General features: G+C 44.8%; 1 protein-coding gene across 2 annotated transcripts in view; it reads right to left on the bottom strand.

Moving 5' to 3' along the window:
* PITPNM2 (phosphatidylinositol transfer protein membrane associated 2) overlaps window positions 1-21359 on the bottom strand; it is a 126783-nt gene that overhangs the window by 18076 nt on the left and 87348 nt on the right. For both annotated transcript variants that reach the window (XM_027652302.1, XM_027652301.1), the window contains 10 exons: window positions 19164-19259; window positions 15881-15985; window positions 14953-15023; window positions 12010-12254; window positions 11228-11417; window positions 10054-10173; window positions 9487-9698; window positions 4898-5073; window positions 4356-4526; window positions 1634-1783 (listed from right to left, as the gene is read on the bottom strand). In XM_027652302.1, the coding sequence (XP_027508103.1) occupies window positions 1634-1783; window positions 4356-4526; window positions 4898-5073; window positions 9487-9698; window positions 10054-10173; window positions 11228-11417; window positions 12010-12254; window positions 14953-15023; window positions 15881-15985; window positions 19164-19259 (1536 nt within the window). The remainder of the gene's footprint in view (window positions 1-1633; window positions 1784-4355; window positions 4527-4897; window positions 5074-9486; window positions 9699-10053; window positions 10174-11227; window positions 11418-12009; window positions 12255-14952; window positions 15024-15880; window positions 15986-19163; window positions 19260-21359) is intronic.

Here is a 21359-nt window from a genome sequence, read left to right as displayed (position 1 = left end):
CAAAGCACCTGCTGCTGCTCAAATCACACCAGCACAACCAGTGCCATAACCTGAGATAAAACTGCACTTCCTTAAGAGGGAACATAGGCAGCCAAATCACCTTTTTCCTTTCTTTTGGCCTACAATGGATCTTTAATACTCATTTCGGTGCTGTGCCCCTTCATTTATGGACTCATTTGTCAATGTTCTCACTGTTCCCCACAAAGTGAACAGCCTTGGGCCATCCTCTCTTGTAAGTCCTTGGGGTACCTGAATGACAGATTTTGATATGTGCTATCTGCAGGGTGAGCTCTTGCAGCAAAGCGACAAAGAAATACTTAAAGCAATCAAAAAATATGTACAGTTCAATAAAAATAAAAAATAGAAAAGCGAGCCAGCTGCTCAGCACAGGCCAGACCCCGCTTGCACTGGAGTCACTGCTCAGTGCTGGGAACTCTGCAGTTGCTACCCTGAGATCAAGACCTACAGATTTCTGTTGCCCATATTTTTTCACGATTCTGGAAATTTCCTGCAGTCCAGTGGCTGAACTGGGATTCAGCACTTGCCACCATCAAGCCAAGCACTGCTTGGCCACACTGTGCTCTTGACACACAAGGTAAAGAGCAGAGAATCATCAAATCCTAGAATGGTTTGGGTTGGAAGGGACTTCAAAGATCACCTAATTCTAACTCCCCCGCCACAGGCAAGGGATGCTTCTCTGTCCTGACCACAGGCAATATCAGCTGACAGCTAAATGGCATTTCATTAATGACCTCCAAAGTGATTAATTAATAGTACCAGATCTTTTCCCTCTGCTTGGTAACAGAACCTCACAGCACAGGCAACGTGGCAAGTGCACACCCAAAAATCATCTGCACCTTCAAGAGACAAAGGGAGAGACGATGAGGGATGGCCAGAAGCGTTGCCATCCTGTATGACCACATAACATCCCACAGGATCAGCTTGTTAAAGACAACAGGGCAGCAAACCCAGCTCTCGATGCAAAACAAGAAAGGGATGAGAAGGGGCAAGTAAGACACAAAGGGGAGAAGAAACCAAACCAAAGTCAAGTCTCATCAAAACTGAAGATGCAGCACCAGCCACAACCAGAATAAACAAGGCCATGCAGCATTTGCGATGGAAGATAAGGCAAAACAAACACATCAAACTTTGCTTTTAAGGCAGAAGACGAGAAATTAATTTAAAAAAGCCAACACATAGAGCCACCCTGGGATCCGAAAGCCTCAGTCACTGTGTTGGGCGGAGCCATGAGGAGTGTCCAAACATGAAAGACTCAAAGGGACAAAATCTGGTGTGACACGGGCACTAATTGGACTTCTGGGCATGGTGCAACATGGTGACTGCTGACAACCCTTTCCCAAGGGATCTGCCCATGTGAGTACCACACAAGCAGGGCCACCAGGGACAGCAGCTCCCCTTCAGCATCAACACCAGCACGGGACAGTCTGTAATCCCAGCCTGCTGTTTCCACGGTGGGTCTCCCAGCCCCAAGCGTGATCCCAACTGGTTATTTCATGCGGCACAGCCCGAGACACAGCATGAGGATTTCAACCCCAGGAGGCAACAGTATGATCTCCAAGAAACACCCCAAGAACCCAACACCACAGACAATACAAAAGTGTAGATTACACACACTCAGCAAAACCAGCACTTTTATTGGAAACATCTTGCCAATTCAGTACGGGAACGGGGATACTTGTTTCCATGAAGCTGTCCTGGTGCTGGAGAGCACCCAGAGGGCTACTTTCCATGAGGAGGATGGGATTGTTCTGGATTGTCTCAACTGGAAGCAGATGGGGAAAAAAAAACATAACAGAAAGACAAAGAACAACAGACATGCAGCCACAAAGTGTTAAACATACAAAAGTTACACCCCAGCACTTAACTACGAGTCTTCAATGAACAGACAACCTCCAAATAGAGTAAAAGAAACAAAACAGGGGTGACTTTCCAAACAGACTCACATCAGAGATTAACTGGGAGCAGAGGAGAACACAACAATGGCATTTCAACAACAAAAGGGAGTCCTCTTAACCCGCTTCTCCAATGAGCCAAATCCACAAATACCCAGCAGATCCAGAGAAATCTTTTTACTATGAGGGGAAAAAAACATGTAATGGGAGAATCAGACTCACAGCCTACATAGTGCAAAGCACAGGAATAACTAGGAATGTGAGTTTGATTTTACTCTGCAAATTCACTGAAATGAAACAGAGACCAGCATTTAGTACAGATGGGAAAACGGGGGAGAAAAAAACAGTCTAAGAAGATTTCTGAATTGTGGACTTTAAAAAAAAAAACTACCTGCATGAGTAGATGTGCATGAGCAGTGTTACAGAAGGTTTGGTACGGAACTAATTATAATGGAGCACCTGAATTTTACGTGATCAACAAAACATACAGCTTAATTATAGCAGCAATTAACTTTTCTGAAGCGCCCTACAGTGAACACAACTTCAGTAGTGGCGTGGTGAATCATGGTCAGTCCTTCTGGGTAATGTGTACATCACACTGAAATTTGGACCCCGATGGGAAGGAATAGCCTGTTCCTTTATGATAAGCAAATGAAGAGGCTTTGTCTTACAGGAAATGAATTTTAAGTTGGTTTTTGTCACTTTTATTCATTAAGGTAGAGCAGTGTCTCTTAAAATAACCAGGCTCAAACCTGGAGAAGGTTTTGCAACTGCTCTGCCCCTCTCCTAAGTTGAGCTAATTGCTGTTTAACTCTTCTCTGTCACATAACAAGTGTCCCTCCAAACACAGCCAACTCAGAGGTCCAGGCAGACACAGCATTCTACTAAAATCCCTGCTGCTGCACAGAATGATAACCAGAACACAGGCTGCTTAGTGTCAGTGGGGCCTCTGCCTCTGGGTTCAGTGAGAACACAGGCTTGGGAAGGTATTATTTAAGAGAAACAAAGTAAGATGTTCAGGCATAATTTTTTTAAGCAGCCCCTTGCAGCAGAATACACCCAAAAAGCAAATTGCTTTTCAAGTTGCTATAGATTCCCTGAGTTGTTGTAACTGGTCTGGGTACAAATGTAACTGTGGGTGGATCCATTTTTGAGAAGTGTTGCAGCAAGATCTTTGCTAAATCTGACAAGTGAGTGGGGCCTGCAGAAAGTATTTTAGTTGCTTTTTTAAACATGGGGTTTAGTTTGTGCCTGTTTAACAACTCAGACCTCAGGATTCAGCAATTACAACCTTTAAAGACACTGATACACAGAAGATATTCAATTTTAAGATGATGCATAGTGTGACCAGAATTATTCAGCTATAAACATAAGAGTCTTCTTCATTTAGTCCTGCACGATTAAAGTATTAAACAAATGGAATGCTCCCTACAGAGCTTGGGGAAAAACAACCACCAAATCCCAAACTTTCTAGCTGGTGGCTTTGTTTTTCTCCTCTAGTTTGCTGGCAGGATTTCTTGTGTGTTTTAAGTCTAGTTTTACAGTAGTGACTCTTAGTTGCAATTTAATCAGTCACAGACTAACGACCTCTATCCAGGGAAAAAATTATGGTGAACTGTTCTTGCAATTGTCCCAAAGTCCTGGCCCCTGCAGGGAACTAAAGCTTTAGGTAAGCAAAAAAGTCAAATTTAGTTCTGCACAGTGTTGAGCTTCCCTGAGAGCTCCTTGCAATGAGAGCCTGCACTGAAATATCAAGAGCCTTTGAGAGTCCAAGCACAGAAGGGAGGTTAGGATGGCAGGAAACAGAATTTATTTTACTAGACCAACTGCAAGAGCACTGATGAAATGGGAGCTGAGGCAGGGCATGGTCAGGAAAGGCATGAACACAAGTGTTTTGGACCTTATTACAGCTGCAGTTGGGGCAGAGCAAGTGAGGAGGCCACAGACAGCAGAGGAAATCTAGGTTTCCTAGGAAGACATAATGTCTCATTGGCATGGTGGGAAGGGCAAGGCACTGTCACCAGCCCACTGACCTGCAGGAGCCTGTCCTATAAAAAAGCACAGGATGGAACCAAAGAAATCATCTCATCATCTCATTGTTTTCTTGGTGCCTTCCAGTCTTCACTGGCCCTCCAAGCATTGAAGTCCTAAACTCTGCTGAGTTAATCCTGTTTCCCTCAGTCCCAGTCACAAGCACCAGCTTTGGTGTAAAACAGGGACCTTCACAGAGAGGTCACCTCATTGTGGCTCTCAGCAGCTGAAGGCCCTTGTGTGACAAACAAAGGGCATGAGGGACACAAGGCACTGATTTTGTTGGAAGAAAACTCCTTTTCTGGTAAACCAGGAACAAGGCTAATGCTGCAGGGCCAAATGCTTTGATAACTTCATGTAAAATGCGGATATGGCCCTTTAAACAGCAAATATGGCCCCAGAGTGACTTACCCAAAACAGCAGAATTGCCATCACCCAGTGGGAACCTCTGGTACCGGGGAATATTAAAGGGGGGCAAAAGGTAGAACTTCTTCTCCAGAAGAGGCTCGAGGCGTGAAGCAGATGGGTCTGCAGGGTGGAACAGGTTATAGACCTGCTGACAAGCTGGTCTGAGCTGAAAGACTAAAAAGATGAAGAAGAAAAAAAAAAGCCAACTCAAGTATCAAAAGATTATTAGTTAGAATATTGTAAACATTTGTGTGTAAAAAGGACAACTGTTGGGTTAAAGAAAGTGCTAAGGATTTATCATCTCCCTCATCTCACAGTTTAGTCAACTGAAACAATTTATTCATTATTTATAGACTCAAGAATTGTCCAGTATTTTTAATGCCTGGAAATACAATGCAAATAAACAGTATAATCAGTACTGGCCAGAGCACAGAGTGATCTGCTTCCTTACAGTGCATAAATATTACAGAGGAATGTTTGGGTTTAACCAAATTCCTGCATCCACCATCCACTAAGGGAGCTCAGCAGTTCGCACCAGAACTTACTGTCAAGAGCTGGAATTACAGTTTTTCTCAGTGCAAGAACCAGGCCCAAGGGAGAACCAAAGAGGAAGAAGTCTGTGATCTCAAATTCAAACTTCCCAATATTTCCTCCATCCAGCATAGTGGAGCTACTCGATCGCCTGGATCCGGGGTCGTTTCTCAGAACACTAGAATGTAAACTGGGACAAGAAAATAAAGTCAGAATTTCATTCGTGCTGTGTTTTCATAAGTAAAGCCTGGATTAGTGATTGACAGTGAATATAATTTCTATCTCTTCAGTGAAGGAACTGTGCTAATCAACCCACAATGACCCCATTTCTCCAGCATCACTGTACAAATCCAAGCTTCTAGTGGGTTCATTTACACACTATATCCTCAAAATATTTTTCCTTTGAGGAGTCCAAATCTTGGTTGCTGCTAGTAGGACACTTATTTGCAAGAGAAAACAACCGACAAGCTAAAATTACTAGAGTAGCAGGGAAAAAGCAGGTTTACAGTGATTCACTCCATGACACACATTACTGCTGTGCTTTCTGGCTGTTCCTTCACCTCATTCTCAAATGTTATGGAAAGCTGTGCTCACTCATTTCTACCTCGTGGAAGCAGTTGGACAAATGTTATTGGATTGAAAATAAAAAAAAAAAAAAAAAGAAGGGAAAAGAGAAGAAGAAACATCAAAATCTGCAGGAGGATTTCTGATACCTTCGTGCATCAAGTTTGCACCACAGAGTGTGGATGGCACTCACTGGGAATGAGAATTCGGGGTAATTCACTCAGTGGCCATGTGGTAAATCGTATTTATCCTGCGACCAGGACTCTCCCACTTCTCTTCTGCCCATGAAGCCATATCTGTCAAGTTATTACCAAACTACCTCTCAACCTCAGCCTAACAACTCCAAGTAACTGAATTTACAAAGAATAACTACATAAAACATGCCCAGTTTCCCCTCCCCTCTCTCAGGTTTCAAATCTGTTGCAAAACTCCAACAAGTATGTGATGCAGGCTGGGCAATACACAGGTTTAACACAGAGATTTAAATTCACGTTTCCCCTGGACACTCAGAAGAAGCAGCAGGAGCACTTAGATGGATCTGGGAATCCACCCCTGCGTTAGGGAGAGTTGGTTCTTTGCAATCTAGATGTGGAATTGTGAAAGCTCAGGTGTGTAACACCAATAACGTCATTCACAAAGCAGTTTCTGAGACTCCTCTCTTACCACCCAAAAGCACTAAGCTGCAATTTCCTTTGCTCTCCAGGTTGTGCAGATTCCAATGGCAGCCACACTAGGTTATCTCATTGTAATTAGAAGCAGGGAGTTGAAGACAGAGTAGCAGCAGTGCCTTAACAGGGCGTTTGCAAGCACTTTAAAAACCATCAGAACGGGTTCTATAAAATATGTAGGGTAAATGGATATCACAACAGTTGGGTTGGATAAAAGGTTTACTGGCCCGGAATCAGGACTGACACAAATCCAACAAATCTCCTGCCGGCTCTGTGGCCCCAAGTCAAAGCCCCAGGTGGTGAGCAGCACTTGCTGTGTCCTCACATGCAACAGCACTTGCTCATCAAGGCCATTTCTGAGGGCAGGGACACCCCAGCTCTGCTGTGCTCACTGGAACTGGGCTGTTCCCTCCCCACCATCCCCAGCACCGGAGTGGTTGCTCACACACATCCTCCAGTCAGGCAATGAGCAGCTGGAAAAGCTCACACTTTTGAGAAGAAACCCAGGTTTCACCCAGACTTTGTTTTCCTGCTATAGCAAATAACGCATCATCCCAGAGACAGCTCCTCTGCCGAACGCCATTCCCAAGGGATGCTGAAGCGCCGTCTGCTCCTGCTGCGCTGTCATGTATCCTCTGGAGCTGCACACAGGCACATGCACGGCTCTCCCGCTTCCCAACCACAGGGAGATGATAAGCTCGCTTATGCCAGACACACAGATCATGGGAAGTCAAAACAGTGATGTCAAAAGCGAGAGGAACAGGGGGTTACAGCAGTGACAGCGAAAACGAGCATGTTCCCATTTCTGGGATGCAAACGATCTTCCCTGAGATGGCAGTGCCGAGATGTACGACACTCAAACACGGCTAAAACAAGCCACCTTCAGTGGAGCTTAAATTACTTTTGCTAACAAGACTGCAACGCAGCAAGTTTGCTGTGTGTGAGGAATGCAAAGTCACTTAGAACACGGTCAGGTTTGCAGAAGGCAAGGCAACAGCAGCAGGATTCCAACAAAGGCACAAAGGAAAGACTATTCCGATGGCAAATGTGTTATGGCAGGATGGGTACAAGGTGTCTTTGGTGTATCCCACCTGGCTTCCCACAGCATCTCTTCCTGAGGAAGGGAAGAATGGGAGCACTTACAGCACTAAGCAATTTGGAGAGTTCTCTCCTTTTGCTGCGAACTTGATAGTCTTTTCAGCAATCAAAAGAAATGAGAGCCAAGGGGAACTCAGAATCTGTCATGCTCCAAACAACCTACAGTGCCCTGTTCTCCCTTTAAAAAGCAGCAGATGTACTGTGTGCATTAATTAAACAAGAGCTTATGGATTTCAGAAGCAAACCAACTCATTTACAATAATACAAGTACAGCACAGCCAGAAATAATGTAGTTGCGCAGAAGGACTGAATTTAAAAATAAATGTGTGATTGTAATCTCCAGATGCTGCTCTGGCTTGCTGGGCATTATCCCAGAGAAGTGGGTAGGTCTGATACATGAATAAAAATGAGTGTCTTTGGCACAGGCTGGAATCTGCAGTGGGCACGGACAGAAAGGTCCCTGTGTGCCAGGCTGACCGTCTGCCGAGCCCATTAGGGAAACTTGGCTCTGTTCTGCCAATCTCCTGCCCGAAGCCACGTCACATCAGGGCTTGGGTTTTGTATGGGAAAAATCATTCCTTAGTGACAGAAGCTGACAGGACTTTCTGCTGAGGAAGGTGCTGCTCTGTACCAATGGCTGTGAGCACAAGGTCCAGGATTGGTGTGGGACATGCAGGAGGGGATGAGGTGAATCCCTGCTCCCCGACCTTCCCTGCACCAGGGAGAGAGCTCATACAGCAGCTTCAACCTGCCCCTTTCCCTGAGGGAATCCTGCTCTTGAGCTCCGGGAAGAGACTAATTTTAAACCGAAGGTCTAAAAGGAGATTTAAAAAGATTTAAATCTCTAAAGAAGTACAGATGCACCAATCCATCAGCCCACTGAATACTGACAGCTTTTGCCAGGGACCCACAAGTACTTCATATTGGGAGCAGGCACAATCATTCAGAGATGGAGCACGAAGGATCAGCACAAAGCAATTTGGAAAATAAAACTGTGCAATCCATTATCCATGTCAGGCCCAGCACTTATTCTAAAATAGGTGTAAAACTGCATCAAGACGCCAGCTCACTTCCATTAACTGAGTCTGTGCCCCTGAGGTCAATAACAAGAAGGAGAATGAGCACATTTTTGCACGACTCATATTTTCTCCTGTAGTACAGGAGGCTGTTTTGGGGAGGTAAGACCAAGAGCCTGTTTGCCTCTCATTAACCTGCTGGAAATAGCCAGGAAGCTTATTGTGATTTTTGTAAATGCAGCTGTCTTTCCGAATATTGTATCTCTGTGCACCAACAACATTCACTTTGATACCTTCTCTCTCCTATAAATCATTTACAAAAGGCCCCTGACATGGCAGGACAACACGAATCCCTGTGCTGAAACAATGATTCCAAGTAGCGAAGGAGGGGGGAAAATGCAGGAGAAGCCTCCAGCTCAGCACAAGGAAAAATGAGCAGCCTTGGACACAGCTGCAATGCAGGCAATGTGTTCGCTGTGGGGGGACATTGCTCCCCAGTTCCTGGGATGTGGGGGAAGAGGGATTAAGAGGATATTTATTGCAGTTCCTACAGGCCTGCTGGAGGAAAAAAGTCTGGTCTGTCTAGTTCCACAGGTTGAAGAAGATGATTCAGTCAGAAAAATCCTCTGGGCTTACAGAAGTAATCCCTGAACTACCAGTGGCCATGGAAAGGCTGCTATTAAAATTCCATTGGTTATGTTAACGGATACATTTCTGAAGGTCCATTTGAAGAAGCTTAGGAATGTGATATCAGGGGCGTCAACAGTTGAGTAACAAATTTGAAACACGTCCTTGGTGCAATGGAGCAGCCCTGGCAGGGGACAGAATAGCTCAAAATCAGGCTTCAGAGATGTTTTAAAATTAATCCAATGCTGGATTCCCAGTTCTGCTTCACCGACTCCGCTCGCACGATTTCTACATTTGCTTTATGACCCCCATCCCACACTCGCAGCACAGCAGAGAAGCAGCTCCCTGACAGCCTTGGCTGTCACACAACAGCACGAAGGGCTTCGTGCCATTGAATTATGGATGCAGTAAAGAAGCTGGATTCTCTCAGTGCTACTCAGTAAGAAAGCTGTTAATTTTTTTGCATATACAACACACTGGAATCAATACCCCTCTAATCTAAATTAAATTAAATGTTTTCCTCCACCTTGCTTATCGCAGGATGACAGAGCAACATTCAGGCTTCACAGATGCAGCAGCCTCAGCTCCAGAATATTGCTGGTTCTGTTCCTTCCAAGTCTTAAATCTTACCTTGAGAGAAAGGCTTGATGCTGCTTTATCGTGTCCAGTTCATAGGTTGATGAATCACTCCTTTTCCGTGGCAGCTGCTTCTTTGGATCTTCTCCGTTGCTACGAGGAATGTCAATGTTGCTCCTGCTGAGGTGTCTGCTGGCTTCCAGATTAGAGCCACTGGAACAATAGCTGTTGTTCACCGTTATTCCAGGAGACAGAAGGTCCGTATCCTGGGATTTGAAATATATAGATTTGGCACTCTAACAGCTGAATCAGGAATAGACTGACACTATAACCTTCTCCTTCCAACCTCCTTTCCCCATCTACCCTAAGATCCAGTTGAGGACAATACAGTACCTCAGGCCAAACCACCTTCTGAGGGTGTGGGTGTTGCTTCCCACCAGAGGGTGAAACATCCCTGTTCAGAGCAAACGCACCCAAACTGTGACACACATGCACACATCTGCCATTGGTAAGGAATCAAGTCTCTGTTTTTTTGGGAGAAGATCCTTACTAAAAGCAGGAGCCATGGAGGTGCTCTGGCCAGCAGACCTGTTCCCAGTAGCCACTGGGAGCCAGCATTACCTGGACACTCACAACACTTCCTCGCCGGCTGCTGTTCTGGCTCTCGGACACGGTCTGATTGCTGTAGCATAAGGCATCAAATCCCAGGATTCCTCCAACACAGTCCCCTACCAAGCAGACCTGAGAAAGGCAACAAAAGCAGGAGAGGAGAGGAGGAAGAAATAAAAAGGAAATAAAACAAAAGCACCACTTCAGCTCCAAGCTGACAGGTAGATGGATGCTGGATTACACCTACACAAGCTGGAATAACAGAATGCCCAGTGCTTTCACCAGGAAAACTACTCAATGAATATCCATCAGAGCCTGCAGACTCCCATTATTTCACACGGCTGATGTGCCCTGGCTGTCCCCACCAACCAACTAGAACACAGGGAGACCAACACAGAGTCCTGATCCCACGGCTTACTCCAGCCTCAGGAAAACAAAGCTGGATTCCTCCCTTGCCAGTTGTCTGTGCTACTTTAGGGAAGCTTCCCTGTGCTTCTGCCCATTAGTATCCTGAGGGGTAACACTGTCCTGCTTCCAAGGGTACTGAGCAGACAGGCACAGTAAAGCACCACTGGGTAGCAGAGGGCTGGCTGGGTCCTGGGTACAGCACTGGCTGGGAAGAAGCTCAGGGTGGATAAATCACACCACAGCAGAGGAATGTGACAGCCAGTCCAATGTCTCTGCCCTCGTGGCTGGAAAGTCCCTTTGCTCAGAGGTGGGAAGCTCAGTCATGGTCTTTTACGGGGTGCAGCAGCTGCACAGCCTCAAAAAATAAACCCACTGCTGTGACAGCTCCAGCACGAGCTGCTGAAGGTCCATTCAGGACAGGAATGCTTAAACAGTCGTGGTTTGCAGTGGAGAAGAGACCATGTGTTTAGTAACAAAAGTAGCATTCCTGCTTCAGAAAGGTGTGTCACGCTGAAAATTGATTAACTTCACAGCTTTGTAGTTCCATTTCTGAACACAAACTCAGGCTTTGCTTTGAATCCCAAAGGTTCAAGACAGAACATAAGCAATAATCTCTCTCTCAGAAAGAAAGAAATGGAAAGCACAACACTTTCTTACTGCAGCTCAGCACTGTCATGTTTCCATCCCTCCTGAGAGATTAATGGCAAAGAGAGTTTCAGAAGGAAATTGCTTCTCTTGCTGTTCCCCTCACTGTGTTCATAAACAGCCCCTGGCTCACCTGGCCATTGAATGACGTGCCCTCCTGGGATCTGATGAACTCACTGTAGGCCTGGTTGGCTCTGACAATGACTGTGGCCACTGCTTCTTGGTACTGAGGGGAGGATGTTGCCAACAGAGGGAGTGCAGCGAGGGGAATGTGGTCCTGGCTGTTGGACAGGCAGCCTTCATCATAACTGTATGGGCTGAGGCTGGAAAGGGCAAGAGACATTGGAAATACTCAGCCTAACATAAAAGGTGGGGAAAACAATTTGCAGACAGTAAAGTCAGTGTTGTGGTTCATTAAAAAAAAACCCTCAAGACAGAAAGGCCATTTATTCCTCTGTGAATGGGTGAGAGCTTAATAAATCTTTCCCTCCCATCAAATGTAAATCTTCAAGGACAACATACTTACAACTGGCAGAACAACCCTCAGACAAGGAATTAAATCCTTAGTATTTATTGGATTAATTAGAATAAATCAATCTCAGAACTTGTGCTGCATGATTCCTGTATTCACTGCAGCACAGTATGAAATTGAGACTGAATGCCTTGCTGGTACATTAATAAGTGCATCCTCAAAGCATGGTCAGAGCTTTCCATAACACATGCAGAACATTTTAGGGAAACAAATAAAACAAACCAACCCCCAAAACAAACAAACAAAAACAACAAACCAAAAAAACAAAACAAACCCCAAAACAAACGAACAAAAAAAAAGCCAAATACCCCCCACCCACCTACCCCAAAAACAAGAGTGAAATTGTAGATGTGTCCCTCCCTGACAAAGTAGCATCAATTTACCTGGACACCAGGGAAAATGCTTCGGAGCAGATGGCTGGGCAGGGGACAAGCTTGATGGCAATGTGGCCAAGAGCAGCTGGGTAATGCACCCTCATCACTGTGTCAAACACTGTTGTGATGGTGTTGACATCCCCTTGTTTGGAGCTCTGGTCACCACTTCCTGAGTCCAGGATGTTCCCTCCATGGAGAACCAAGAGGAGGACATGGATTTTACTTGGCTGCATTAATGGCTGCACCGATTCATCCTAGGTGGGGATGGAAGAGAGCACAGAGAAAGGCTCATTTTGCAAAGAGGTTTGACTTGTGCCTAATTTATGGCAAAGGCCATTAGATACACCTGAATACAACACCTGAGGACCTGACTACTCCTTCCAGGTCTCTTATCCTACACATGTCCATGCACAAATCCCCACACAGCCTCAGTGCAACTGACTGTCTCAAGCAGAAGGAATGCTGGAAATTAAAAAAAAACTGCATAAAATTGTATCCAGGTAAAAACATGGCAGGAGTAAAGACATAATACTTGTGTGCACCAGGGTGGAAAAGTACAGAACTAAGAGATGGGTGTTGCTTTCTGTGGGGTGCTGAGCTCAGCTGCAGCCGTTGGCAGTGAAACACATTCAGCAAAACTAACAAATGAGATCAAAAGGTCAGCAAGTGGCAAGTTACTGAGAAAAGTTGTAGGAAGACCAGTCATTGCATGTTTGCCTACAACAGAAGTTATAAATAAGACTTCATATTTGCTTAAACTGGTGCAAAAGAGGAACTGGAAATAAAAAAACTTCATGACCCCATAACCCAAGGACTGGCCAACATCTGGCTGGGATGCAAGAACCCAGGGAAGGATTTTAACTTGACTTTTCAGGTCACTTTGCTTACTGTGCTGAACCAATTCCCTGCCTAAACAGACAGGCTGTAGCTTGGGGGAAGGAGGGAACTGTATCCAGAGTATCATTAAAACTGTATCCAGGGTTATCATTAAATGACCTGCCAGACCAGCTGTAAGCCCAATCCTGATGCCCCAGGAGCAGGTACAAGAGCATCCATTTGACATATTATAACACAACATAGCAGTAACTATTTTTAATATCTATTTGCTAACAGGGCTTTCAGTGTTTACAGCTCCCATACACACTCAAATCCTCCATGCCACACTGAGATATGTGCAAATACTCCTGTGCCTGACCCCTGTGCTCACAGAGACAACATCTGAGAACATCCTGAGCAACTCCCTGTTGAGGCAGAGAAATAGCCACTGGGAGGGAGTGCAGAAGGGGTGGAGGGCAGCAGTATTTCCATTTAGAAAATTCTTCTAATTTTAGCATTTTTAGTCCCCTGTTGTCCTTTGAGCAGTGACTGAGTCCCTCACAGTCCCTGCTGGTGGGAGGAAAGCATGCCCAGGCACACATTAGCAACCTAACAACGAGCTTACATTTTTACCAGATAATGTTAAAGCATGTCTTAATACACAGCCCACCAGAAGTACTAAAATTCACATCCAAATCTGTAATAAAGATTTTCCAGACCTCCTGCATAACAATGGTCATTAATTATTCAGCACCATTCCACTGTATTAATGCCTGCTCTTAAAACTCCTCTGACTCCAGTTTGCAGTGCCTGCACAGTGAACTTTGTACCTGGCTGGAGGCACGGGAGGAGCTCTCCCAGCATCTCAGCACCTCTTCTGCTTCCAGACAAACTGCTCTAAGTGCTCATTTCAAAAACAACATGAGTCACCAGGCTCAGGGCATGCAGAAGTTTATCAGCAGTCATTTGGAGGCACTTTTCCCTTTCAGTTCATTAACCTCTGTCCTTGAAGGGAATGGGGAACTGCTGATTAGTTGATGGGTGGAGGTGACTATTTAGAACTTCCTTGTAAGATCTGGAGCCTCTTAAGATACCCTGAACCACCTTATGGTGAGGAAGCTCTTAACCTGAAAAATCACTGCAATGGTGGCATCGGAATTTCATACCATTTTAGCAGACAGCTTGTGAACAACTACAAATAACTGTCTTTTTCATCTCACTTTGAAGTCTGTTCTTTTCCTAAAATGAAGGCAGAAATGGGAGGGGGGGGGTGTTTGAGTTTGTACAGCCCTCTGAGGAAGACAAGTTCTCCACACTACCTCGAGCTCCAAGAGAAATTTTAGGGCTGTGACTTGCTTATCTTGAGGCAGCCACAGCCGTTGCCATCCCAGCCACCCACTCTCCTTACGGCCCTTGAGCTCTCAATCTATTATGGAAAAGCCAAATCACCATAAACTTAGAGCCTGGCACAGAGAGTAATTTCAAAACCATGCTCATGGTCTTTGAGGGACCACTTAGACACAATGTAGGCACTCTGCAAATCAGCAACACCACCTCTGCAGCACTGACAGGCAGATGGTTCACGGGCAGGACAAGTACAGCTGCTCCTGGATGTCTCACCAAGACTCTGAATTACAGAAGCTGAATATGCAAGTCTAGAAAGCTGGGGTGGGTGGGAGTGTTGTTATTTATTATTTTACCCAAGCACTGACACAGGCTGGGCTGTAACTGGTTTCCAAACAAGACCCTGAGCAGCTCCACGTCATCGTAGGCTGCAGGCAAACGATGCCCCCTGCCCCTTGGTGCTGCAGGAACATATTCTCCCACTTCCATTACCATCCAGCATTACCTCTACCCAGCAGTGCCTCGGGCTACACTTATCCCCGCAGGATTAGTAGTTTTTTCCAGCTGGATATCTGATGCTGCCTGCAAACTACAGAGGATTTTCTATATGATGTTCAAAAAGTGGGTGAAATAGTCCCTTAAATCTGAAGCACACGGGTGCCAGTGCAGCTCAGCGACACACGGAGACAAAATGTCACTCACAGAAAAGAGTTTTAAACGTTTACCCCGTTTATCCCACACAGACATATTCCAGTAACAAAGGATCTCATTCCAAAAAACCAAAGCACTTACTTCGATGATGCTGAGCCTCTCCACGCTGGAGCCAACGTGGTACTCTGCTGATGTCTCGTGGTACAAGTCACCTGGAAGCAGAGGTGTAAAATGTCAGCGCTGCAAGATTCTCTTTGGCAAAGACACTCCTCTATAAAGACACTGTTCCAATGCCTCTCAGGCTCTTCTGCCTCACATCTCCTTCATTATTTCACCAAACTGCCCTCTCCCTCCCTCTTGCCTCCTTCCACCTGAGAAACCTGGGCAATGCTGGGTCATTTATTTTCCAGCGATTTCTCCTAACCTTGGTAAGAGCTGAAGACATTAGTGAGCTCCTCTCTCATTACAGCGATCCAGTATTGCTGCTTTATTATGCATGGCAACAATGGGAAATCCCTGCGCAATTGTCAGAAATGACTGGTTTGTTGGAAAAGAAAAGGAATTGTTTGAACTGTGCTGGGGAGCAGAAATCTGATGTGTTCCTATGTCTGCGCCTACACAGACTGACTTTGTACCAGTGTCATCTTCCACCGTGCTGCCACATGAATCGCTCTGGCTGAGGAGCTGCAGCTTCCTTTCACCATTTCATAATGATGAGCAGAAAATAAAACTGAGGCAGATATACAGTCAAGAACAAAGGATGGAGCAAAAGGAAAGAAGAGTCAGGAGAAATTCAAGTCATTCGAGACAGAGCTGGAATATTTCATTATACAAGAGAATCCTGACTGTCACACAAAGGAGCCAACGAGGAAAATAAAAGAGAATCAAGAGCTATCCCAGCTCCCACTGAGCAATTCTTTTTCAGCAGCACTGGGCAGTCATTTTTATGCTCTGTCTCAGCTTTTGTGAGATGAGGATAACAAGTTTTACCTTGCTCAGAATGTGGCTGTAACAATCGCCTGGAAATACTGTAAAATAGCACATGTAGTTTGTACTCAAAAAAAATTACCCTGGACATCATCGCATTCGGGGGTTTCAATTTTATCCATCAGATCATTGGAACTCCATTTGGTTATTTCTTTCGGGAACATTTCCTCATTGTCAGACAGGTCCTCTTTAAAAAACAGATTTTTTGAGAGTCACACACACAAAAATATGTACACAGACAAGAGCACAGAACAGAGTTTTAAATAAAACTAAGGCCCCATAACCCTATGTTATCTATAAACATTTGGATGGCTTAAGTCATAATAAACCACAATACTTTACCAGCTTTTGTTACATAGAAACCAAACCATCTTCTGAAAAGTAAACAAAATGTTTTAGTTGCATGTGTCTAACAAACAGAACTCCTAAAGCATGGACAAAGTAACATGGGTTTTTAATGCTACCATCTCAGGTACCAAAGCTTGCCCTTTTTCTTGCCAGTCTTTCTGATGGTGCTAAAGCAGCCAGAATGCTCCTGTACAGGACAAAGCAAGGTTTGTCACTGGGATCCTCCCAGACCTGTTTGAGAGCTCTGGGATGTCTTTGGGGGAAGCAGGGACAAAGATCACTGTTGTTAATAGGACCAAACACCTAAAAAGGCAGGAGCAGTAAAGGAAATGTGAACTCCCCAGGCTGATTTGCTCAGAAGATGAGATTTGTTTGATCACACTGATTACACTTATCTGCCATTTTCCTTCTACTTCAGGGTCTTCTCAATCCCCTGGTTCAGTTCAACTACAGTTGATAAAGAATAAGGGTCTTAAAAATATTATGTTCCCAGAAGTGTAATTAAAATGACAGTGTAATACAAAGGAGACACTCATCTTTCTCTTTTCCTTTTTTCCATTGAGGATGCATCTTTTACTGTTACAAAGGTTAAGTGCCTTCTAATTTATTTATTGTTCTGTGCTTAGTATTTCTTTCCTGAAAATTTTGAGCTTGTAAATTTAATAAAGAGTTATAAATGTAATAACAGCAGTAATTACAGATGTCTTGCAGATCTAAAAGCTGTAATCTTCAGAGTCCCAGACTAGGATTTCCCCTTTCTTACTGCTGTACAGTTACTAAAATAATTAGTTGGAAAAATCCTACAATGGGGAACCAAAAGATTATGAAATATACTCATCTTCTCAGGAAATCTGAGTAATAACTTAAAAACCAAATTATATGAAGGGGATTTAGTGCAGATCCAAGCAAAGGCCGATTATTTTTAGGAGTTTCTATTTCAACTTTGACCATAAAAAGAGAGCAACCTGGAAATTTTGCATCAGCATGCCATTTCCTTTTTCAGCTATGGAAAAAAATCTGAGTAAATCCCAATTTCCCTGCACAAGGCAATGTGGAGCTACCTGTCCAGAGCAAGTGGAAAGACTCACGTGCTGGCAGAGAATTAAGAGGACAATTGTACTCAGAGCTCTTCCAGCAACTTCATCTAAATATTAAACTTAATTCTTTGAGAGGTTTAATTACAGCCCTTACTGCTGCTCAAGTGATCCCTGAATGGGATATAACTCCCATTATTAGCATTTATTACAGGATAGATATTCGATATTACTGCACTTGTCACTATCTTTACCAGAGTGTGCCAGTGAATGAGGGTGAGTGGGAAGCTGGAGACAAGGAATCTTCTCTGGCTCAGGTTACACCCACTGCACTGTGAGGAAATGTGTGTTTGGGAAGCACTTCTGAGGAACCCTGCTCGGTGTTGACTCACATCCTGATCCGTGCCAGTTCCCATGGCACCGACCCTGCAGGATGAGCTGCAAGCAGGATGAGCTTCATCCCTGTTCTCAGAGCCGGAGCTGGGACGTGTCATCTGCAGGCCAAGGGGCATCAAGAGATCCCTCCCAGGAACAGGGCTGTGTTCAACTGCACACACATCAAGGCTTTGATTCCTAAACCAAAATCCCACCAGATTTGGGCATGCTTTTCAGCCCAACTGTGTGGATTGCAGAGGACAAACTGTACGTACACAGAGACTCGCCGTTGCAGGACAGGAGCTGCTTCTACACTTAGCAAGCTCCTAGAAGTATTGCAACAGAGGTGCACAAGGCTCATTTTTGTTAATTCCCCCTCCCAGGCCTGTTAGGAGCATGCCAGGGATTCCCTGGGGCCCTGGATCCCAGACAGAGCCATCTCCATCTCAATTCTATTACTGAGTAATTAAAGAGGCAAAAAGCAGTGGATAGCAATGATGCCGTTTCCATGGCTCACTCCTCTTCTCTTGCACTTATATTGCTACAATAAATCCCTTGCATACTTTGTGTAAATGCTACATAAGTTAATAAATAGAGACACTTAAACTAAGCTGGCCCTTCTTCCAGGCAAGAGACACACCTTCATTCCCTGACTTACACGTGTCCCAACCATTTCAGCTGCTACTGTACAAGTCACTAGACTAACATGCCATTTCCCACCACAGAATTTGAGATCTGTGCCTAAATACTGATGGGAGAGCTCTTCTGGAACACAATACTATCAATTTTCGGAGACTGAACTTTAGCTGAACATCAGCGAAATTGAGCTTTACAAAACTGGGGCGTCATTCTTCTAACAACTGCATTTCACAGAAAGGTCACCAACTTCATCAGCACATATTGCACATCTCACTTCCATCAGACAAGTTGGGAGAAGAGTCCATCTGTTGTCAGTAGAGATGGAGTCCTTCATGCTTAAATTTGCATTAAGTACCACATACAAAAAGAGTGCAGTGGAACAAAGCTTCTCCACACACACATGCACAGAGTGAAAAAAAATAACAGCTTTCTCTTAATACAGGTAATCGAAATTACTTTGAGGATTCTGGAATCAACACTGATTAATTCTGGTACCTGAAGTACCTCGCTGCATTCACTATTGTATTTCTTGGAACATGAGAATAAGGAGTTAATAAAGGCAAATTTGGGTTTCTTCAAGTCCAGACAGGATAATTAATCATACCTCTTACTGATTAAAAAACAAATTAGAAAAATAATCAGTCACGGTGAATCATTAGGACACACCCACAGCGCAGTTACTATTGTGGATTTTACCCACACTCATTTGCACAACATAAAATACAGCTCCAAGGGCTAAGACTGTTCAAGATCCCTTCAAATAGATCAGAATCTGATATGTTGCTGTGTTAAATGTAAGAGTCTGCTGGGTGATGCTGGAAGAAGCTGCACCATGTCGTGGTGAGAAAGGAAAAGACTTCAAAGCAGAAAGTCTCGCTTCCTTCCCTGCTCACCCCCCACCCTCATGCCTTCCGCTCCCTTACCCCACCATTTCAGGGGAGAAACGATGGTGATTGAGGCTCCACGTACCATGTGCATCAAAGAATTCATCATCTGAGCTGTCATCTGAATCCCTGGCAATGCTCTGCATCCTCCACTCGGAGATACTATGGCGCGAGGGACTTGCTGGAAAAAAGAGAGAAGCCTGATGCGATACGCTACAGCGGCAACACGGAGAGTTCCCAACATGATCTTTGCTGGAGGGAGAATCATGTGTTCTCTATGAAAATTCCCTGCTGCAATATTAAAAACCCTAAACCCCGATGATGCTGGTGTGATGTCAGTGTACCGCTTTACAGATCCTGTCTGTTTACTGTTGTTGGAACCTGCCAGCAAGATGCTACATTAAAGCAAGCTGCTGCTTGGATCACTCTTCTGCTATTTTGAATGGCAGCTATTTATAATTGTTAGTAGGACGTGTAAAATCAGCTGGGTTTTAAAGTTTGCAATTAGCAAGGAAGCAGGCTGATTGGAGGCTTTCTCTGTGCCTCTCATCAGCACACAGACTGTGCCTCTGCTTCGCTAACTTTCGGGTGGGTAGCTAAGCAGAGCAGCCTGGAGAGAAATAATCTGTTTTCTGGAAGGAAATTGCTTCCACACAAATTGGATTAGAGATCTATTTAAACTTTAAACTTGAATGATTTAAACAACATGCCATGCAACTACTTCATCGGGAGCTGTCGGAGCACAGTCCTGACAGAGCGAGGAGAAACCCAACAGTCCTTTGGGTGCTGTTTGCCCTCCTGTTCTCACACCTACCTGCTCCCTTTCACTTTCCCCTCCAGAGTTCCCTGGGCCAAATATAATCATATTATGGCTTTTTTCTTGTATTTTTTTCAGATATAATTTAGCAACAATCCAGCCTGAGCTCTTCTGGGTTGAACTTGTCACAGATCAGCCGCCTGCTGAAGGGAGCACTGTCCAGAGAACGATGAGAGAGAGGGTTTCTCCCCTCGTGCCTGTCACACAGTGCACACAAAGCACTTGCAGCAGCCACCTAACCCAGCAAAAACCTGAGGAGACTGACAAATTCTCATTTAGCATATGTAAGACGCTGAAACGCTCTGGTGACTGTGACAGCTGCACGAGCACTTTCACGCTATTGTTCCAACAGCGTTAAATATACAAGGAAAATTCTTCTAATTTTTTATCTGGTTGTCAGATGGAAAGAGGAGGGAGACCCTGTGCAGAGTCATCTAATTGCAGCTCAGCAGCCCCCAGCACCCACCACCCACCTCTCAGGGAGCAGCAAGGAGGAGGCTGGCAGAGCAAAGCTAATTCACGCCGGAGTGACGTCAAGGCACTCGCATAATAGTGGCTAAAAATAGAGCATATAATAACATATGGAATGGTGACAAGGGTCCTGCTATCAGAAGTCTCACTCGGGTGGTAGGGAAAGGACTGAGATCTTTGGGAGAAAAAGCATTTTTTTCAGCTGGAGGTGGCGGCACGTCGCGACAGCCCTCCTTGCTTCCATATGGTAATATACTGCCAGCATGGAGGAGGATTAAAATATCTGCATGACGTACTTCCCAGTACATCACAATTAATTTCTTTCATTATTTTTTCTTGTAAAAGCTGAGACATTCTGCAGTTGAAAAGAAATTCATGCTTTGCTCCCAGTGAAAACCTTCTAGTGAAATCCTGAGAGGTCTGAAAACTCCAGCTCCCAGCGAACATGGCAGCAGTGGAAGAGGGGGTTTGTACAAGGAGCATAATGGGATATGGGTGCAGCAATATAAAATCCTGGTGCAGGCAAAGTAGCCAGCATTTTTATCTTTATGCAGTGATTTATGAAGCATCTGGTAGGTTCTTCCCTGGGGCTCGCTCGAGTGAGTCATCGCAAGGTAAAACTACTGCTCCTCTCTCATTCACCCCGTGATGAAATCAGTGATGGAGTGGGAAATAAAAATGGAGACTCAAGTCACAATATTTAGTGCATATGAGAGACAGAGAAGCTTCACTCACCCAAATGTTCCCTTCCACCGTCACTGAAGAAATTCTGCCCCTTGGGGTTTTCAGAAAAATCAAGACTTCCATTTTTCCCTCTTGCAGTGAGAGCTGCTATAACCCTGTTAACCAGCTGTCCTTGACTAAAAGGAGAGGGAATTGCTGAGGGTTCAAACCTTCTGGCTGTAACTCACTGGGGATTCACCCCTTTGTACAGAATGGTCTGAGGAAGGGAAGAGTTTAGTACAGCAAAACAAGGTGACTGCCAAGGGAGAG

This window comes from Corapipo altera, unplaced genomic scaffold (assembly GCF_003945725.1).
Source record: "Corapipo altera isolate COAL_440 unplaced genomic scaffold, ASM394572v1 67, whole genome shotgun sequence".
Classification (NCBI taxonomy): Eukaryota; Metazoa; Chordata; class Aves; order Passeriformes; family Pipridae; genus Corapipo; species Corapipo altera.
The sequence above is the reverse complement of the archived record's forward strand: the minus strand, read 5'-3'. Positions and strand labels throughout refer to the sequence as shown.